Source organism: Amblyraja radiata, unplaced genomic scaffold, assembly GCF_010909765.2.
Source record: "Amblyraja radiata isolate CabotCenter1 unplaced genomic scaffold, sAmbRad1.1.pri scaffold_781_ctg1, whole genome shotgun sequence".
NCBI classification, from domain to species: Eukaryota; Metazoa; Chordata; class Chondrichthyes; order Rajiformes; family Rajidae; genus Amblyraja; species Amblyraja radiata.
This window is the reverse complement of record NW_022630790.1, coordinates 24,970-47,141: the sequence shown is the minus strand read 5'-3', so window position 1 is coordinate 47,141 and position 22,172 is coordinate 24,970. Positions and strand designations below refer to the sequence as shown.

Genomic DNA, 22,172 nt, shown 5'->3' with positions numbered 1-22,172 from the left:
TCGAAAGGCCTACTCCAGTACCTATTGTCTACTGATATGGGGAGAAGGCAGGAACGGGATACTGATTGTGGATGATCACAGTGAATGGCGGTGCTTGCTCAAAGAGCTGAATGGCCTACTGCTGCACCTATTCATGTTTATTAATGTTTTATGTGTCATTCCTAACTCACTGTATGTCGTTGTCACGTGTGGGTGGAGCATCAAGGCAAATTCCTTGTATGTGAATACTTGGCCAGTAAACTCATTCATTCATTCACATTATCTATTGTCTATATAAGCAAAGAAAGACTCTGAAAAGGGCCTCAAAGGCTTCCTTTGTCTTCATCCAGCCCACCTTACAATTATCGAGTATTCAAGAAGGAACTGCAGATGCTGGAAGATCGAAGGTACACAAAAATGCTGGAGAAACTCAGCGGGTGCAGCAGCATCTATGGAGCGAAGGAAATAGGTGACGTTTCGGCCCAAAACGTCGCCTATTTCCTTTGCTCCATAGATGCTGCTGCACCCACTGAGTTTCTCCAGCATTTTTGTGTACCTTACAACTATCGAGGTTGTGCTGCATGCAACCCTTTTGCTTCGGGATCCTTCTTCAAACTGATAGCTTGACATCATATTCGGCACCCACGTCATGGGCCAATCCTGTGCAGTACTGTTGCAAGACTCGCCGCTGCATAAATAAGACCAAATGCATCCATGTCTTTTCACTTTTTTTTTAATTGTAGACCAAAACAAATTGCGGTTTTCAGACACTGCGACGATGCATCTGCGACGATCGATGTCGCGGTGTGGGCCAAGGAGCACAATGCCAGAACATCCACTGTCATTGAATTGCAACCCCCAACAAAGGACCTGTCACAATGCCCCACCCAACATTCCACGCTGAGATCAGCTGATCCCCAGTACAAGCACTCCCCTACTTTTGGTTGTCCAAAAAAAATGGATGGGATTACGCTCAAAGCAGCTAATATCCAACAGAATGCTTTTATTTTCCTGCCTAAAAAAGGATAATTTGGAGCCAAATCTGTCATTTATCCAGCACAGATACGGGCCTTGGTGATGGAGCGATCACCAGACTTTACACCAGTCCAGTACGTATCTGAAGGAGGAGTCACGGTTAACGGTTTACAGTCCGGGACCCTTCTTCCCGCAACCCGACACGTCAACCGTTTCTCCTTCCGCAGATGCTGCCTTGACCTGCTGAGTCACTTCCAGCATTCTCCGGGTTCAGTTTACATTTTGACGACAGCATCTTAAGGTTTCTTGAACCCAATCAACCCCCCCAGCTAAGAACGAGAAAGACCGTAAACCATGCAGTCCCACCACTGGCCCGTCTGCCAAAGGTGAACTCGATCATATAAACCAGATCCCACCCCCCAGGCAGGAACGGGGATGATCAGCCATGATCACACATTGAATGGCAGTGCTGGCTCGAAGGGCCGAATGGCCTCCTCCTGCACCTATTGTCTATTGTCATGGAGGGAGCAGCCCTTGCTAATCACTCCATAGATTCAGCGGATTTGACCAGCATGGCACAAAGGAACAGAGCTGGAATCACCTTGTTGAAATCCCACCCAATATTGGATGTGGAGTGATGTGGAGGCAGGAAAATAGGACATTTTAATGGACTCGGGGGTTGGAGACTACCTCATTGTCCAAAATGGTGGATGGATGGGACAAAGGAAATACCTCTGACAGGGCAAAACCAGGATTAGCAGGTCAGAGTCACGTCACACAAGAACAGGCCCTTCTGGCACAGCGCCCCCCATCTAAGCTAGTCCCAGTTGCCCACATCTGGCCATCGTTCTTAGGCCACAACATCAATAGATGTTGGGGGAGTCCAGAACCAGTTTAAGAATAAGGGGTAAGCCATTTAGAACAGAGACGAGGAAAAGCATTTTCGCACAGAGAGTTGTGAGTCTGTGGAATTCTCTGCCTCTGTGGAGGCCAGTTCTCTGGATGCTTTCGAGAGAGAGCTAGACAGGGCTCTTAAAGATACCGGAGTCAGGGGATATGGGGAAAAGGCAGGAATGGGGTACTGATTGGGGATGATCAGCCATGATCACATTGAATGGCGGTGCTGGCTCGAAGGGCTGAATGGCCTCCTCCTGCACCTATTGTCTAATTATCAAATAACATGTGGTGATCTTACACAGGTGTATTACTCCCAAGGCAACATTTCAAACCGCTCATTTAGAAGAAATGACATTTTTTTCCTCTTTTTAAAAAAAAAAGAAAAGAAGGGTGTTGGGTTTTTGACCAAATCCGGAGAGACTACAGCTCGTCGTGCATTTTCCGCCCATCTGGCCGCATCAGCCTGCCGATGAAGAGGACCGCACCGGACTTCTTGTCCTTCACCAGGAAGATGAAGGGATGGTCGACGTAGAAAACCTCCGGGTCCTTCAGCTCCTCCCGATTGTAGATGAAGGCGTCGTAGGGGTCCCCCTCCGTGTCCCACTCCAAGGCAGTGCCGTGGATGACACTGGCCAGGTAGAGGTCCTTCTTCCCTGAGATTTTGGACAAGTCGGCCTTGCTCTTGTCGACAGCCGCGGACAAACCAACGCCACCCAGATGTTTCTGCAGTGAGGGGGGGAGGGGGGCAAAAGAAAATGTTAACGGGTCATAACGCACCCAGGGGCAAGAGAAGCAAAACTATAACAGCAAACACTCCGCTGGTCGGGCAGCATCTGTGGAGAGAGAAACCGGGTCAACGTTTCAGGTCAAAGACATCTGGACAGAAGATTGGTCAGCATAGACACAAGGAACTGTAGATGCGGCTTTACAAAAAAAGAAATAAAGTACTGGAGTAACTCAGCGGATTAGACAATAAGTGCAGGAGTAGGCCATTTGGTCCTTCGAGCCAGCACCGCCATTCAATGTGATCATGGCTGATTATCCCCAATCCGTACCCCGTTCCTGCCTTCTCCCCATATCCCCTGATTCCACTATCTTGAAGAGCCCTATCTAGCTCTCTCTTGAAAGCATCCAGAGAACTGGCCTCCACCGCCCTCTGAGGCAGAGAATTCCACAGACTCACAACTCTCTGTGAGAAAAAGTGTTTCCCCGTCTCCGTTCTAAATGGCTTATCCCTTATTTTACTTCGGAGTCACGTGAGTGACTACGTGAAGAAGGGCCGTCCGTCTGCGTGCGCGTCATTACATCTGAACGCAACACGCACGACGGACTGGCAGGCACTGAGTCCTCCCAGGCCGTCGGGATGAGCAGGTAAGGAAAGTTGAACTCACTTACCTGCGTTCTTTCGGGCTTGAAGTTTTTTTCGGAGCCCAGATGTCGAGGAGACGGCCCGCGGGGATGTCGGCTGCCGAAGACCGCAGCTTTCCAAATAGCGGGCGACGGTCTTGTTCCCGACATTAGCGCCGACAGCAGAATCGGCAGGAGACTTTGCGCGGGAGCAGGAGCTCCGTGGTTGACCTGCGGGGCGTAATGCCACCCGCAAGTCTAAACGAACCCGTTGACTCAGATGAGTCCGGGGAAGAGGGATACCCTCCCTCAACGGAGAGCGTCTGAGGACGACTTCTCCCACATGGAGCAACATATGGAGAAGTTGCTCCAACAATAATCTGCTCCAAGGGAGGGAGCAGTATCAGCACGGGCTACAGCAGTGCCGGTGCCAGGAGCCTCGCACATGGGGCAGCCCAATGTCTTCCCCATTGGAGGTGGAAGAAACCACTCTGAATCAGAGTACAAAGAAGAGGGGGGGAACCTTCCCAGGGACAAGCAGAAGAAAGTAAGTAAGTAAGTTTTACTTATATTGCACTGTTTAAGTCAACACCAAAATGCTTTACATAAAAGGAATAAAAAGCTTCCATACAAACAAACAGAAAATAAGTGCTTCTGCAATCATCCAGGTTCAACTGGGTGCTTCCCTGGATGGAATCTAGCTCTTGACAGCCCGGGTATTATGGAGAACCCGCAGGCAGCAGCACCTGTTTTCAGGGCTGCACAAATGTCTCCTGCTCTGAGGAGAGGAACATTCATGGTCCTTTTCAGTCTGACCAAAGCTAGAATCTCATTTAGGTCCACTGGTAGGGCCATGTCAGCACAGGTATCCTCAGGGGCCTGCGGCAGCACCTGTTTTCAGGGCTGCCTACGAACCTCACTCTCAGTGGAGGGGAGTGTGAATGATCAGTAGGTAACTGATCTCGAATTTAAAGTATGAACATACTGAAGCAACCTCCATAGGGGGTAAGCGGTTCACTGAATCCGGTGGTAGCTTGAAAGCTGGGCACGGAAATATGATCAGAGTCGTCTTTCAAGGCAGACTCAAAATAATGGCCAGAATTGTCCTACAAGGCAGGCTCAGTATGATGAGGTTTCAGACCAGACCCAAGCAGAGGTCGGGAGAAACATGGAATCCACACTCCTTACCAGTCCTACTCCCAATCAAGGAGAGAAAAGGAGTCACCAGAATTGGCAGAAGCATCAGTCAAAGCAAACCAAAACCCTGTTTGATAGAATTGGTTACCTCATCCATCCAGTTAAATCAAAATTGACACCTACAAGGGTAATTGATTACCTATAATTTACTATCAAAAACAGTAAATATGTTGGTGACTTTGCCTTGGGGCAAACGACTATATTAATCAAGCCTGCTATGACCTGATAGTCAAATACTAGCCATCTATCAGGCAAACAGCGAGTGTAATTGGCAAATAGTAGCTGCATTTCCAGCAGTACGTACGGGCCTTTGCATTACCAGAATTACAGCGAGCAAAGGAACGAACACTCAGATTCCATGCAGGCAAAATTGGCAAAACTATGGATTGCCAGCAGAGGCCTTTGTTGAATAACTACGGTGGATAACGAACGTGAGAAAGCTCAAAGTAAATTTGCTTGAAAGCCATCGAGGGTTCTTCAGACCTATGCTAGTGGCTAAGGATGGGAGCCACTAACACAGTCTAGAGCTGTGGGGGCAGATGGAATGAGCAGGAGTCTGTAATTCCCCAACACATGGAATCAATTACCCAGAATTGTTGGGGGCACAATATAGACTCAAGGGGTTCTGTAGCAATATGCAACCGGTGCTTGTTCAAATTCAGATTGATAACACCACTGCGGTGGCACATATCCACTAACAAGGGTGGTGTAAAATCTGTATCTTACGATAGATTGTCGAACCTCATTTGGCACTGGTGTATCAAGGGGAATATTTGGGAAATCTACGAGGTAGATATAACACGGTGACAGATGCTGGATCACGGATGTTTAATAACAACACAGAATGGATGTTGAATCAGGCAGTATTTAACGAAATAACTACACGATTTGGCATACCAGATTTTGATCTATTTGCATCTAGACTAAACCATCAGTTACCCAGATATGTGTCCTGCAAGCAGGATCCACGAACAAAGGCAGTGGATGCGTTCTCCCTCAATTGTGGAGGAATGTTTATGCATGCTCTTCGCAAAATTGTCTCACAAACCGATGCTTGACAAAAATCAAGCAAGACTAAGCCACAGGCATATTGGTAGTGTCAGATTGGCCTACTCAAGCCTGGTCCCCAAAAAATTTGGGAACTATAGTCCAGCCAGTTATGGCTGTACCCAAGAGCAGGGACCTCCTAGTGAACACAGTTACAGGGAGTAATCATCCACTACATGAACGTATTAACTTGTTGGTCTACAGATTCTGAGGAGGCCATTTCAAGGCATAGGACAGTCCGAACAAATACAACACAGTTCGGATAACAGATGTCTTGGAGTTTCCTATCAACTCTGTACTATAACTATAAACAAAGTTATAGTGCAATCAATAGTGCCAGAGGCGCACTCTCCTCCTATCTGATGTTGCAAGCAGGGCACAGTTAGATAGGAACGCACCCCTTTACAACAAAATTCATGAAGAGAATTTACAATCTAATACACTAAGACCAAGGTACACGGACACATGGGATGTGAGCATGGTACTAACCCTACTTTGACAGTAGGGACCGCCTATAACTAACCCTGAAGGTGGTATGCTGACAAAGAGTCCAGACACTGCAAAAGCTACGGTTGGACCACATGACCACCAATATGAACAACATAACATTCGTAATCAGGAACCTGATATAAACATAGCAGGCCAGGAATGCCAGGGATGGAGATCCAGTTCTTGGCATATCCAGAGGACCTACGGTTGTGTGTGTGGTAACATACTAACACCACTATCTGAGAGTTACGGAGAACCACAGAGGCTCAGAACAGACCAGAAGGTGTCAACACAAACCATATCCAGATGGTCAAAGGGGGTAATGACGGTAACAGAGTGAACGTTCATATGGTTAAATCTCACTCCACCAGGGCTGCATCTACGTCTGCAGCAAGAGCAATGGACGTGCCTCTTGACAACATCCTAGTGGCTGCAGGATGGACGAATGAAATAACGGTCCACCGGTTTTATAACAAACCTATTACCGGACTGGGGGTGTTTGCACGTACCATTTTAAGTTCTGTCCCTTAGTTTACCCCCAAGGTTGGGAGGGGAAACTAGTTTTTAAAAACTTTTCTTTCATTTAAAGCATCAGTGTCCTTACTTAACTACGTAATGTCTGAATGCTTTATAACCATATAACCATATAACAATTACAGCACGGAAATGATTACACGCATCCATGGTCAATCCATTCAGTGTGCGACGCCTGGATTCGAAACCGGCGTAAAATCACAGAGCTTTGAAATCTTCACGTAGTCACTCACGTGACTCTGAAGTAAAATAGTAAGATTAAACGAGAACTTACCAGTTTGAAGTTTGATCTTGATTTTATGAGGACTTACGATGAGCGATTACGTGCCCACCGCTCCCACCCTCATACTATCAAGGTCACATGGAAGTTCTAGTTTCTTCAATCTTACTATTCTCAGGTCTTCTTTTTATCTGTGATTTAACACCGCTGCTTTGAAGATTGACGCGCACGCAGACGGACGGCCCTTCTTCACGTAATCGCGCATCGTAACTCCTCATAAAATCAAGATCAAACTTCAAACTGGTAAGTTCTTGTTTAATCTTACTATTCTTAAACTGTTGCCCCTGGTTCTGGACTCCCCCAACATCGGGAACATCCAGAGGCAGCATCTCTGGATAAAATGGATAGGTAATGTCTCGGGTCAAGACACTTCTTCAGGTATTCCAACCCAAAATGTCACCTCTCCATGTTCACCAGAGATGCTGCCTGACCAACGGGGTTACTCGAGCACTTTGTGTCATTTTTTGTGAGCCAGTACCTGCAGTACTTATTGCCAAATCAAATATGTTTCACACCCTAGTCGTTCCTTCTTCTCCCGACCCGAAATGTCACCTATCCAGACTAGTAAATGTAGATAGGGTGGACATTCAGAACCTTTCCCCTGGGCTGGAAAAATCAAAGACATGTCAGAAGGCTTTTACATAGGCACTTGGATATGGAGCAGGAAGTGGAGGGACATACAGATTTGCAGGTTAATTGGCTTGGTATAAGTGTATATTGTCCCTAGTGTGTGTTGAATAGTGTTAATGTTCAGGGATCGCTGGTCGGCCCGGACTCGGTGGGCGGCAGTGCCTTTTTCCACGCTGTATCTCTAAACATATGGATCTTGCACTGACAGAAGAGATTAGTTATTATATTCAACATTATATTCAGCACAGACAATATGGGCCGAAGGGCCATTTCTTGTGCTGTATTGTCCTGCAATGGAGTCTGTGGAATTCTCTGCCTCAGAGGGCGGTGGAGGCCGGTTCTCTGGATGGTTTCAAGAGAGAGCTAGATAGGGCTCTTAAAGATAGCGGAGTCAGGGGATATGGGGAGAAGGCAGGAACGGGGTACTGATTGTGAATGATCAGCCATGATCACATTGAATGGATCGAAGGGCCGAATGGCCTACTCCTGTGTCTATTGTCTACAATCTATGTTTTATGCATGCAAGGAGAGTATCTTGTATAATGTTTAAGAAAGAATGGCAGATGCTGGAAAAGTCGAAGGTAGACATGCTGGAGAAACTCAGTGGGTGAGGCAGCATCTATAATAATAATAATAATACATTTTATTTATGGGCGCCTTTCAAGAGTCTCAAGGACACCTTACAAAAATTGAGCATGTATAGGAAAAACATGTAAGGGGAATGAAATAAATAGTAGAGACATGACTAGTACACAAAGTAAAGACAGAATTCAATACAAAACACAGCATGAGGCAATTAATGCACAGATGAAAAGGGACGGGGACGTGGGGCTAAGGATAGGCAGAGGTGAAGAGATGGGTCTTGAGGCGGGACTGGAAGATGGGGAGGGACACGGAATTGCGGATCAGTTGGGGGAGGGTTCCAGAGCCTGGGAGCTGCCCTGGAGAAGGCTCTGTCCCCAAAACTGCGGAGGTTGGACTTGTGGATGGAGAGGAGACCGGCTGATGTGGATCTGAGGGGCCGTGAGGGTTGGTAGGGGGAGAGGAGGTCAGTGAGATATGTGGGGGCCAGATGGTGGAGGGCTTTGTAGGCGAGGACCAGGATTTTGTAGGTGATCCGGTGGGAGATGGGAAGCCAGTGAAGTTTTTTGAGGACTGGAGTGATGTGATGCCAGGATTTGGTGTGGGTGATGAGTCGGGCGGCTGCGTTCTGGACCAGTTGGAGTCGGTTGATGTAGGTGGAGCTGATGCCAAGGAGAAGTGAGTTGCAGTAGTCCAGTCGGGAGGAGATGAAGGCATGGATGAGTCTTTCAGCAGCGGGAGGTGTGAGAGAGGGTCTGAGTTTGGCGATGTTGCGGAGATGAAAGAAGGAGGTTTTAATGACATGGCGGATGTGAGGCTCAAGGGAGAGGGTGGAATCAAAGATCACGCCAAGGTTGCGGGCCTGGGGAGATGGGGAGACAGTGGTGCCGTCGATGGTGAGAGTGGGGTTATTGATTTTGCTGAGTGTGGCTTTGGAGCCTATGAGGAGGAATTCTGTCTTATCGCTGTTGAGTTTGAGGAAATTATGTTGCATCCAGGTTTTTATAGCTGACAAACAGGGGTTGATATGGGAGAGGGGGGGGTTGTGGGGGGATTTGGTGCCAAGGTAAATCTGGGTGTCATCAGCGTAACAGTGGAAGTCCAGATTGAAGTGGCGGAGTATCTGACCAAGGGGGCGGATGTAGATGATGAAGAGGAGGGGGCCGAGTACGGAGCCTTGGGGAACGCCTTGAGTGACTGTGGCTGTAGCAGAGGTGTGGTTGTGGAGAGAGATGAAGTGGGATCTGTTGGAAAGGTAGGAACGGAGCCAGCTGAGTGCAGAGCCTTCAATGCCGAGGTCCTTGAGTCTGGTGAGCAGGATGTTATGGTTCACTGTATCGAAGGCTGCGCTCAGGTCGAGGAGGATGAGGATGTTGAGGGAACCAGTGTCAGCAGAGGTGAGGAGGTCGTTGAGGACTTTGAGGAGAGCAATTTCTGTGCTATGGAGGGGTCAAAAGCCAGATTGGAGGGGTTCAAGTAGGTTATACGCAAGGAGGTGGGAATGAAGTTGCGACGCAACGATACGCTCCAGGGTTTTTGAAAGGAAGGGGAGGTTTGAGATTGGGCGGTAGTTAATGAGAGAGGAGGGATCAAGACCAGGTTTCTTTAAGATTGGTGTAACGGCAGCAGTTTTGAAAACGGAGGGGACAATTCCTTGGGACAATGAGGAGTTGAAGAGATTAGTGAGGTAGGGGCAGAAAATGGGGAGGCAGGACTTCAGCAGGGGAGTGGGGAGAGGGTCGAGGGAGCAGGTAGTGGGTTTGGAAGAGCTGATGAGTTTGGAGATTTCAATAGGGGTGACCAGGTCAAACTGGGAGAGGAAGCAGTGTGGAGGAGGGGTAAGGAGGTCAGTGGAGATGTTGAAAGGAGGGGCCGTGGTAGGTGGTGGAGTAGATGCTGGGGAGTCGGGTACAGGGGATAAAGATTGATAGATGGTGCTGATTTTATCAGCGAAAAAGTGGAGGAATGAGTTGCAGAGATCCGGAGTAGAGGTAGGGAGAGTGTTGGCTCGAGGCTTGAGGAGGTTGCCCACTGTGGAGAAGAGGGTTCTGTGGTTTAGGCAGGGATCGGTGAATATGGAGGAGAGGTAGGCAGATTTTGCAGCAATGAGAGCATCTTTGTAGTCAGTGAGGTGGAGTTTGTAAGCTTCAAGGTGGACTGTGAGAGATGATTTCTTTATAAGTCGTTCGAGTTGGCGACCAGTCTGTTTCAGTTTACGAAGTGCAGGTGTATACCAGGGTGAAGATGTGTTGAAAGTTACGGTTCTTGTTTTGAGGGGGGCCAGAGTGTTGAGGGAGGTAGACAAGGTGGAGTTGAGATGGTTTGTGAGATCATCAGGTGAGATGGGGGTTGAGTCCAGGGGGAGAATGGTGGAGAGCAGGTCAGAGAGATGGTGGGAATCAATGGATTTTAGATTACGGAAGGTGATTTCTCGGAGGAAGCGGGGGCGAGGTGTCGGAGAAGGGATGGTGAACCGTATAAGCTTATGATCAGAGAGGGGGAAGAGGCATGGATGGAGGTCGAGTACCGGTTGATTTGTGGAGCAGACCAGGTCAAGGATGTGACCTTTGTCATGGGTAGGAAAGGTGACGTGCTGAGAGAGAGAGAAGTTGTCCAGTAAAAAGGCGAATTCAGATGCGAGCTTGCAGGTGGGGGAGTCCATGTGAATATTTAAGTCACCAAGTAGCAGCAGACGTGAGGAGAGGGATGAGGCAAGTGTGAGGAGTTCAGTGAAGTCAGATAGGAAGGAGGGGTTTGGTTTAGGTGGCCGGTAAATGAGGATGACTGTCATGGAGGAAAGGGCTTTGAAGGCGAGGAATTCAAATGATGCTACTGGGGGGAAGGTGAGTTCAGTGATACGAAAATTCTGGTTAAAAATAACAGCTAGGCCACCTCCATGGCGGGAGGGGCGGGGTTTGGAGATGTAATTAAATCCAGGTGGGGATGTTTGATTGAGGGAGAAGAAGACATTGGGTTGTTGCCAGGTCTCAGTGAGCAGAAGGAAGTCCAGAGTGTTGTCAAGGATTAGTGTTGTCAAAGATTATCTATGGGATCTTGTATAATCTTGGAGCAGTGGGCTAAAGGACCTGATCCAATGCTGTATTGGTCAGATTCAGTTTACTTCAGTTTAGTTCAGAGGTACAGCACGGAAACAGGCCCTTTGGCCCACTGAGCACGACTACCATGGATTACCCGTTCACACAGGTTCTATGCCATCCCATTTTCGTATCCGTTCCTACACACTTTACAGAGCGCCAATTAACTCACAAACCTGCATGTCTTTGGGATGTGGGTGGAAACCGGAGCTCCTGGCAGAAACCCACGTGGTCAAAGGGAGAACGTGCAAACTCCACACACGCAGACAGCGCCAGAGGTTAGTAATGAACCGGGATTTGGTGCGCTGTCGGGCTGCAAGTCTACCGCCGTGCCATAGAAAATAGGCGCAGGAGGAGGCCATTTGGCCCTTCGAACCAGCACCGCCACTGGCCAGCACCGCCGCCCTGGTTAATTGACTTGGCAACGTCAGATTTCTCCTTCGGGACTTACCTGGAGCTGATGGCTGACCCCAAATATGCCCTTTGGCAAGGAGATGGCCAGTGCTCGCCTCTGCAGTTTGTTGACCCATGCCTCGATCTGCTCCTTGTTCAGCACCTTCTCGATTTTGCCCAGGTCTTGCAGTTGGAAGGGCATGATGAAGATGACACTGGAGAGTTCTCGGGACAGCTGCATCTCCACCACATACACCTGGTTAGTTTCGTCCTTGTAGAAGTTGTACAAGCCTACAGTGCAGAGACAAAAAGACAAGTCTCAGTGGAAGCTTTCAATGCCAGCAAGGAGTTATTCACTGGAGCGCAGGAGGCTGAGGGGTGATCTTATAGAGGTGTATAACATAGATAGGGTAGGCTAGCCTATTAAAGGCAGCTGAGGAAATTCAGAGTCTCTCTGTAGGTATGTTACAATACTTACCTTCAGCGGCGCTGCAATTCTGCCACTGGCCTTGTGCGCGATTTTGGCGCATTTGAGGGGGGGGGGGGGGGGCGGGGTTAAAACGCTGTTTTTTTCTGACCTGGTCCTGGATTATATTTGTTGGAGTGCAAGATGTTGCTAAAGAATCGTTCCGACGGCCGTTCTGTGTGTTTTTTTTTTTAATTCTCCCGACAACTTAATCGCTGGAATCATTTTAAAATCAGCTTCTGAAGCCGTCAATGCCGACAACGGGGACGGATTTTATGTAGGGGACAGGTAAAAGAAAGTAGTTTATTTTTATGTATAAAAGTGTTTCTTAAGATGCATTTAATTCACATTTTAAGTTGCGAAACGGTGATTTTTTCCCCCGAAGAACCGGCAGTGTATTTGCTGCCGATATGGGGACTAAATCACCACAACCTCAACGTTCCAAATGGTCCCGTTCCAGAAAATCCCACTCGCAAGCTGATTTAAATGGCCATTAATTTACAGGTATTAAACATTAAATTACTTCCATTTGGCCTATAAACCCATGACAATGAGATTTTAAAATTATGTTATATTCTGAATTCTTGTGTGAATGTTATTTGGACACTTAGGCTATTTAAAAATGTTAATCTATTTTTAAGAAATGGATAGATGTTTAGATCTAGTAATTGAATTTTGTAATTAGCTACAATTAGGTAACTAACTAATTATATGCTTTAATTTCAAGTCATCTAAGTAAGATCGTTTCATATTTGTTTCAGAATGCTTCAATCTATAATAACTGAACATTTCTTTCAGTTCTCTTAAATTTTAAGAAAGTTATGGGCTTTTAAATGTTCTCGATCACAGCTTTTGTGTTAAGTCAATGAAAAAACAAGATGCCAATTTCCGAGTATTAAAATGTCCATAACGTTTTTAATACTGAAGATATGAAAGTGAATTAGGTGTCAAATTAAACTTATTTTTATGCTTTATCTGATGGGATAAATTAAAGACTTGATTTTTAAAATCTCAAAATTTTGTAACATTGCTACTCTGAGGATCCTCCAGTGCTTCTACTCTGGGGCTGTAGAAAGCATCTTGTCCGGCAACATCTCGATCTGGTTTGGGAACAGCTCTGCCCAGGACAGGAAGGCTCTGCAGAGAGTAGTGAGTTTGGCCGAACGCACCATGGGAACTACACTCGCCCCCCTGCAGGACCTATACACCAGGAGGTGCAGATCCAGAGCCAGCAACATTATGGGGGACCCCTTTCACCCCAGCAACGGACTGTTCCAGCTGCTACGGTCAGGCAAGCGCCTCCCCTGTCACGCTGCGAAAACAGTGAGGATCAGACGGAGTATCTTCCCACAGGCCATTAACACTGTAAACTCTGATCTCACCAGGGACTCATTTACTGTGGTTTCTTTTTTTGAAAAATGTAAATACTGGTTCTGTCCTGTTCTGTTGTTTTGCACAATCCCGCAGGCATTGCCACTTTCATGTCACTGTACATCTTGTATGTGTATATGACAAATAAAGTTGACTTGACTTGACTATAGGAAGGATGGAAGCTATAGAGGTGATTACAATTACGACTCATACAATCGTACAGTCATAGCACATGGCCCTTCAACCCCACTGGCTCATGCCAACCAAGATGCCCCATCTACACTAGTCCCTCTTGCCCGCATTTGGTCCATATCATGTCCATGTACCTGTCCAAATTTCAAGAGTCAAGAGTGTTTTATTGTCCTATGTCCCGGATGGGACAATGACATTCTTACTTGCTGCAGCACAACAGAATATGTAGACATTGTATATAAGGGGGAAAAAAAGAATAAGTTCAATAAATAACAAATATACTGCAATAATAATATAGTCCTTTGCAATTCAGAGCTCAGAGCTTATTCGTTTAAGAAAGAACTGCAGATGCTGGAAAAAATCGAAGGTAGACAAAAATGCTGGAGAAACTCAGCGGGTGAGGCAGCATCTATGGAGCGAAGGAATAGGTAAAGTTACGGGTCGAGACCCTTCTTCAGAGCTTATTCATTGTCATGTTTCAAACACTATTCAGGCAGATATGTGGAAAAGAAGGGCTCGGGGCCAAATACAAGCAAATGGGACCAGATCACAGGGAGAAGGCAGGAGAATGGGGTTAGGAGGAAGAGATAGATCAGCCATGATTGAATGGCGGAGTAGACTTGATGGGCCGAATGGCCTAATTCTGCTCCTGTTGCTTATGAACTGAAACTAGTTAGTGGATTAAGACTGTTGGCCTTGCCTTTTTCCCAGAATCTGATTCATCTCCTTCAGTCTGAGGGAAGACCAGCTGGTTTCTTACAAGAAGTCGGAAAGTATGTAAAATATTCCTCCACACAGCGGAGTGATTATGCCACAGAATGCTGGAGTAACTCAGCGGGTGAGGCAGCATCTCTGGAGAGAAGGAATAGGTGATGTTTCGGGTCGAGACCCTTCTTCGGAGCTTATTCGTTGTTGTGTTTCAAATGCTATTCGGGCAGATATGTGGAAAAGAAGGGCTCAGGGCCAAATGCAGGCAAACGGGACCAGTCAAGGATGGCAATTTGGTCGGCATGGAAGAGTTGGGCCGAAGGGCCTGTTTCCATGAATTCGAACTCTCTGGTAGATGAATAGAATTCCACAGAAGTGAGAAGCGTAAAACCTACCTGTGCGGTGCATCATGTTGATGGCGATAGATTCAGAGCGGGTGATCGTGAAGCTCCGCTGGTCCACCATCTTGTGGTGGAACCTCTCATTCCAGTGAGCTGCAACCCAAGAAGACAATCCCATCAATCCTTCCCCACACACAGGACTTCTATGTGAATCAGTGGTGGACGAGGTAGTTCAGACAGAACGCTTCAACAGATAATAGGTGCAGGAGTAGGCCATTCGGCCCTTCGAGCCAGCACCGCCATTCAATGTGATCATGGCTGATCATCCCCAATCAGTACCCCGTTCCTGCCTTCTCCCCATATCCCCTGACTCCGCTATCTTTAAGAGCCCTATCTAGCTCTCTCTTGAAAACATCCAGAGAAGCTGCCTCCACTGCCCTCTGAGGCAGATAATTCCACAGACTCACAACTCTCTGTGAGAAAAAGTGTTTCCTCGTCTGCGTTCTAAATGGCTTACTCCTTATTCTTAAACTGTGGCCCCTGGTTCTGATCTCCCCCAACATCGGGAACATGTTTCCTGCCTCTAGCGTGTGCAAGCCCTTAACGATCTTATATGTTTCATTGAGATGCCCTCTCATCCTTCTAAACTCCAGAGTGTACTCGGCTTGTACTCGCTAGAATTTAGGAGATTGAGGGGGGATCTTATAGAAACTTACAAAATTCTTAAGGGGTTGGACAGGCTAGATGCAGGAAGATTGTTCCCGATGTTGGGGAAGTCCAGAACAAGGGGTCACAGTTTAAGGATAAGAGGGGAAATCCTTTAGGACCGAGATGAGAAAAACATTTTTCACACAGAGAGTGGTGAATCTCTGGAACTCTCTGCCACAGAAGGTAGTTGAGGCCAGTTCATTGGCTGTATTTAAGTGGGAGTTAGATGTGGCCCTTGTGGCTAAAGGGATCAGGGGGTATGGAGAGAAGGCAGGTACAGGATACTGAGTTGGATGATCAGCCATGATCATATTGAATGGCGGTGCAGGCTCGAAGGGCCGAATGGCCTACTCCTGCACCTATTTTCTATGTTTCTATGTACAAGCCCAGCTGCTCCATTCTCTCAGCATACGACAGTCCCGCCATCCCGGGAATTAACCTTGGAAACCTACTCTGCACTCCCTCAATAGCAAGAATGTCCTTCCTCAAATTAGGGGACCAAAACTGCACACAATATTCCAGGTGTGGTCTCACTAGGACTCTGTACAACTGCAGAAGGACCTCTTTGCTCCATTATTCGATTCCTCTTGTTATAAAGGCCAACATGCCATTCGCTTTCTTCACTGCCTGCTGTACCTGCATGCTTACTTTCATAGACTGATGTATAAGGACCCCCAGATCCCATTGTACTTCCCCTTTTCCCAACGACGCCATTTAGATAGTAATCTGCCTTCCTGTTTTTGCTACCAAAGTGGATAACCCCACATTTATCCGCATTAAACTTCATCTGCCATGCATCTGCCCACTCCCCAAACCTGTCCAAGTCGCCCTGCATTCTCATAGCATCCTCCTCACAGTTCACACTGCCACCCAGCTTTGTGTCATCTGCAAATTTGCTAATGTTACTTTGAATCCCTTCATCCAAATCATTGATGTATATTGTAAATAGCTTGGTGTGTCTATAAAACTGAAGCAAACTGCAGGGACTTACGTTTGAAATAGATGGCGTTGATGATTATGGTTCCGTCGGTTTTCTCCAGGTCCTTGGTGATCTCGGGGAGCTTGCTCTCGGTGGTCTTGGATGCCCACTCATTGATGGACTTCAGCGCCCCCTTCTTGTCCCTGAAGTTGATCTTGGAGTGCTGCAGGCCGTAGTGCTTCTTGCTCTGCTGCACAAAGTCCTCGGTGAATTTCACAGAGGTGGGGCCGTAGATATGGCTGCCGGTCTTCCAGGTGCCGTTGCGGGCCGCGGGGTCTCCCACCCCCGCCAGGAGCTGGGACACCGAGCGGTGGAACTCGCCCTCTTCCACCTTGCCCATGCCGAGCAGAGACTTTGCCTCCGAGGCGGTGGTGCCCTGGGCTCCGAGCGCCACGGTCCCCAGCGAGGAGGCCAGCATCACGGGGGAGAGCAGGATGTTGCCGGTGCCTTTGTCCTTGGCCATGGCGTGGTACAGCTTCAATCCCAGCGCCAGGCTACCATCCGCCAGCACGGCCACGTGCGCGCTACGCTCCTCCGCCGCGGCCGAAGCCATGGCGATCGCCAGGCTGAGAGCCAAGGCCTTCGTCAGCCACATGGTTCCAACGTGCAAGGATGGAGTAAGCCTGAAAAACAAACCGAACAGCGGCTCAAGGGATGGGGCTTGCTCACTGACTAAATCCTACCCCGAGTAGCTATAGAAGTGTGAAGGCAGGGACATGGATAGGACAGGGTTGGAGGGATATGGACCGAATGCAGGCAGGTGGGACTGGTGTAGATGGGGCATGTTGGCTGGTGTGGGCAAGTTGGGCCGAAGGGCCTGTTTCCACACTGTATCACTCTATGACTCCTTCCTCAAATTATCAAAACTACACTCCAGGTGCGGTCTCACCATAGATCAGAGTGACACAGTGTGGAAACAGGCCCTTCGTCCCAACTTGCCCACACCAGCCAACAGAGGCAGAGAATTCCACAGACTTACAACTCTCTGTGAGAAAAGGTGTTTCCTCGTCTCCGTTCTAAATGGCTTACCCCTTATTCTTAAACTGTGGCCCCTGGTTCGGGACTCCCCCAGCATCGGGAACATGTTTCCTGCCTCTAGCGTGTCTAAACCCTTAATAATCTTATATGATTCAATAAGATATCCTCTCATCCTTCTAAACTCCAGCGAATACAAGCCCAGCCACAACAAAAGCTTTCCACTGTACCTCAGTACATGTGACAATAAACTAAACTGCGGTGATATCTCACTCCAAGGTGACAATACCATCTCTGAGCTAACACTGAAACACAACTTTCTACAATCAGTCTGAATAAGGGCCCCGTTCTGAAACAACACCTAGCCATAGTCTTCAGAGGTGCCGCCTAACCCGCCGAGTTACTCCGGTACTTTGTGCCTTTTTTAGTAAACTAGCATCTGCAGTTCCCTGTTGAGTACAGTGAAACCCAGTGTGAATGTTATCATGTGGGCCGAGATACTTTGATATACTTTGAAGGGTTCTGACGCGAAACATAGCCTAGAAATTCATCTTCATAAGTTGTAAGAGCAGTATCAGGCCATTCGGCCCATCGATTCCAATCCGCCATTCAATCACGGCTGATCTATCTCTTCCCCCTCAACCCCATTCCACTGCCTTCTCCCCATAACCCCCGACATCAGCACTAATCAAGAATCTATCAATCTCCGCCTTAAGAATATCCACAACCATCTGTGGCAATGAATTCCACCGATTCACCACCCTCTGACGAATGAAATTCCTCCGCATCTCCTTTCTAAAGGTACGTCCTTTAATTCTGAGGCTGTGCCCTCTGGTCCTAGACTATCCCACCAGTGGAAACATCCTCTCTCCATCCACTCTCTCCAAGTCGTTCACTATTCAGAGAGATTCAATGATGATCCTCATTCATTCCAGCGGGGACAGGCCCAGTGCATCATTCTGTACGTTAACCCAACCACCGCGTAAAGCATCTTTTAGTTGAGTTTAGTTTTAGAGATACAGCACGGAAACAGGCCCTTGGACCCACCGGGTCCGCGCCGACCAGCGATCCCCGCACACGAACGCCATCCAATTTTTACATTTACCAAGCCAAGTAACCTACAAACCTGTACGTCTTTGAGTGCGGGAGGAAACCGAAGATCTCGGAGGAAGCCCACGCAGGTCACGGGGAGAACGTGCAAACTCCGTACAGACAGCACCCGTAGTCAGGATCGAACCCGGATCTCCGGCGCTGCATTCGCTGTAAAGCCCCTGTCCCACAATGCGAGTTTACCCAAGAGCTCTCCCGAGTTTAAAAAATAATCAAATTCATGCTAAGTACGTAGAATGTACATAGCGGGTAGGAGCTCTCTGGAATAAATATCACCAAGAGTTTGTCATGGACCAGCCACATCCATACAATGGTCAAGAAAGTACGTCAACGCCTCTACTCCCTTAGAAGGCTTAGAAATTTGGCATATCCCCAACAACTCTCACCAACTTCTACAGATGCGCAGCAGAAAGCATTTTATCGGGATGCATCACAGCACGGGTTTGGGAACGGCTCCATCCAAGAGCCGCCAGAAATCACAGGGAGTTGTGTGATCACAGGCCATCACGCACAAACCAAACTCCCATCCATTGACTCCAACTACACACTTCATGCTGCCTCGGCAAGGCCAGCAGCATCATCAATGACCAGTCTCACCCCTCTTCTCCCCTCTCCCATCAGGCAGGAGGTACAGACATTTGAAAACGCATCTAGATTCTTGGCTGGTTTCTTCCCAGCTGTTATCATGCACTTAAAGTCTTCTCACCATCTCAAGAGCGGCCTGACATCCCACCTACCTCAATGGAGACCTTCCAACTATCTTTAATCAGACTGTATTGAGCGGCTGGGCTTGTACACTCTGGAGTTTAGAAGGATGAGAGGATATCTTATTGAAACATATAAGATTGTTAAGGTAGACATTTCCCTCTTAAACATTAAGATCATTAAGGGTTTGGACACGCTAGAAGTAGGAAACATGTTCCCGATGTTGGGGGAGAACAGAACCAGGGGCCACAGTTTAAGAATAAGGGGTAAGCCTTTTAAGAGAGAGACGAGGAAACACTTTTCCACACAGAGAGTTGTGAGTCTGTGGAATTCTCTGCCTCAGAGGGCGGTGGAGGCCGGTTCTCTGGATACTTTCAAGAGAGAGCTAGATAGGGCTCTTAAAGATAGCGGAGTCAGGGGATATGGGGAGAAGGCAGGAACGGGGTACTGATTGTGGATGATCAGCCATGATCACATTGAATGGCGGTGCTGGCTCGGAGGGTCGAATGGCCTCCTCCTGCACCTGTTGTCTATTGTATTGGTATTTACCTTGCACTAAATGTTTTTCTCTTTATCCTGTATCTATGCACTGTAGACAGCTTGATTGTAATTATGTGTAGTATTTTTGCTGACTGGATAAAGCTTTTCACTGTACCCCAGTACACATGATAATCATAATAAAAAATTAAACGCTAGTCGCATAAACTGAACTCTCTAGTCTGTTCTGCCATTCATTTATACCACGACAGTCTAACTTGTAAAACAGTGAGTGGGGAGGGCTATCGAGAGCAATGTGGCGTGGGGGGGGGGCCGTGAATGAAGGGGGGACCCAGGGGGCAGGGGGTGCCTGCTACCACGGGAGATACAACGCGGACACAGGCCCTTCGGCCCACTGAGTCCACACCTACCTGCGATGCCCGCACACTCACACCATCCTACACACACTGGGGACAATATTAAACTTTACCGAAGGCAATTAACCTGCACGTCTTTGGAGTGTGGGAGGAAACCGGAGCGCCCGGAGAAAACCCACGTGGTCGCAGGGAGAACGTACACAAACGCCGGACAGACAGCATCCCGCTGTCAGGATCGAACCCGCGTCTCCGGCGTGTGAACCAGCAACTCCATCGCTGCTTCACCGTGCCGCCCTTTATGTAACTTTGTTGGCACCAGAAAGGTGGCGACTCTTTGCGCCCTGTCTAGGGCGGTCACAGTGGCGCAGCGGTAGAGTTGCTGCCTTACAGCGAATGCAGCACCGGGGACCAGGGTTCGATCCTGACCACAGGTGCTGTCTGTACGGAGTTTGCACGTTCTCCCCGTGACCTGCGGGGGTTTTCTCCGAGATCTTCGGTTTCCTCCCACACTCCAAAGACGTGCAGGTTTGTAGGTTAATTGGCTTCGGTAAATGTAAATATTGTCCCTAGTGGGTGTAGGATAGTGTTAATGTGCGGGGATCGCTGGTCGGCACGGACCCGGTGGGCTGAAGGGCCTGTTTCCGTGCTGTATATCTAAACTAGACTAAACTAAGGCGAGGTCTGCTGTAGGATTTTATCGCGTTGTTGCAAAAACAAAGCATTTCACTGTACCTAGGAGCAAGTGACAATAAACTATAATTGTTTAAGAAAGAACTGCAGATGCTGGAAAAATCGAAGGTAGACAAAAATGCTGGAGAAACTCAGCGGGTGAGGCAGCATCTATGGAGCGAAGGAATAGGTGAGGTAGCATCATCGATGGAGTTCCTTCGCTCCATAGATGCTGCCTCACCCGCTTAGTTTCTCCAGCATTTTTGTCTACAAGTAAAACGTGTTATTTTAAGATACATCGCCCCCCCCCCCCCCCCCACATCAGTCTGAAGAAGGGTCTCGACCCGAAACGTCACCTATTCCTTCGCTCCATAGATGTGTCCTCACCCGCTGAGTTTCTGCAGCATAAACTATAATTGAATCATTGTTTCATTGAAGTCTACATTTCAGCCCTTCAGCCAGTAAAGGGGCTGTCCCACTGTACGAGGTCATTCAAGAGCTCTCACGAGTTTAAAAAAAAATCAAACTCGTGGTAAGCACGTAGAATGTACGTAGCGGGTACGTCGGAGCTCGGGACGTCTCTTAGCGGCTCGTAACGCTAACGGCAGGTACTCGGGAAATGCGGTAACTCGTGACGTTTTTTCAACACTGTGACAAATGTACACGAGAGCCCCGAGTACCTACGAGCGGCTATTACTGTAATTCTCTGAGTTCGAATCAGGAGAAACTCGGGAGAACTCTTGAATTAGCTCGTACAGTGGGACAGGGGCTTAACTTTACACTAAGCTGAGGCACAATGCAGAGACTGTTCCCAAACAGTTAAAGCTCTGTCTCAGATTGGTGGCTTCATTGCCACAAGATGGGAGCAACTAACAAGAAGCAGATCTGCACTGCATCATTTCCTGTGCCAAACTTTGGCCTTTTGGAATTTGACTCCAGATAACATTTACGTTTGGCTCCTCAAGTCAGAATTTCCTTTCCATGTGGCAGGGCCTCAGCTGAGGGCTGGGAGAGCAACCGATTACCCGGAAATGTGTTTCTCATTGCAAGTTCAATCAATAATCTTTAATCAGTAATGTTTTATTATTAATGTTTAATGTTTTATGTGTCATTCCAAACTGTCACTGTATGTCATGTTGCCACTTGTAGGCGGAGCACCAAGGCAAATTCCTTGTATGTGAATACTTGGCCAATAAACATATATTTATATGGATATATTTTTTAAAAGTTTGCAGATTCGGCATCTCGGCCGAGCTAAAATCATATTATTACGCAGCTGGTCTGTCAGATCTCAGGCCAAACGCACAGGCATATACGTGGAATTTGGACCGTAAAACAGCAGTGGTAGAGTTGCTGCCTAATGGGCCTGTCCCACTGAGGCGATTTTTCTGCCGACTGTCAGAGTGGAACACGCACACACACACACACACGCACGCACGCACGCACGCACACACGCACACACACACACACACACACACACACACACACACACACACGCACACACGCACACACACACACACACACACACACACACACACACGCACACACACACACACACACACACACACACACACACACACACACACACACACACACGCACACACGCACACACACACACACACACATCGCTTCCTTCACTTTCGACAAGG

General features: G+C 47.9%; 1 protein-coding gene across 4 annotated transcripts in view; it reads right to left on the bottom strand.

Moving 5' to 3' along the window:
* Window positions 1-696: 696 nt before the first annotated feature.
* Window positions 697-22,172, bottom strand: part of LOC116970347 (serpin H1-like) — a 29,229-nt gene continuing 7,753 nt past the window's right edge. For 3 of the 4 annotated variants that reach the window (XM_033017015.1, XM_033017014.1, XM_033017013.1), the window contains 4 exons: window positions 16,223-16,833; window positions 14,578-14,676; window positions 11,504-11,736; window positions 2,226-2,574 (listed from right to left, as the gene is read on the bottom strand). In XM_033017015.1, the coding sequence (XP_032872906.1) occupies window positions 2,272-2,574; window positions 11,504-11,736; window positions 14,578-14,676; window positions 16,223-16,805 (1,218 nt within the window). In that variant the 5' untranslated portion in view covers window positions 16,806-16,833 and the 3' untranslated portion in view covers window positions 2,226-2,271. Of the gene's footprint in view, window positions 2,575-11,503; window positions 11,737-14,577; window positions 14,677-16,222; window positions 16,834-22,172 lie in introns of all 4 variants that reach the window. The other variant, XM_033017012.1, reaches the window with a different exon arrangement.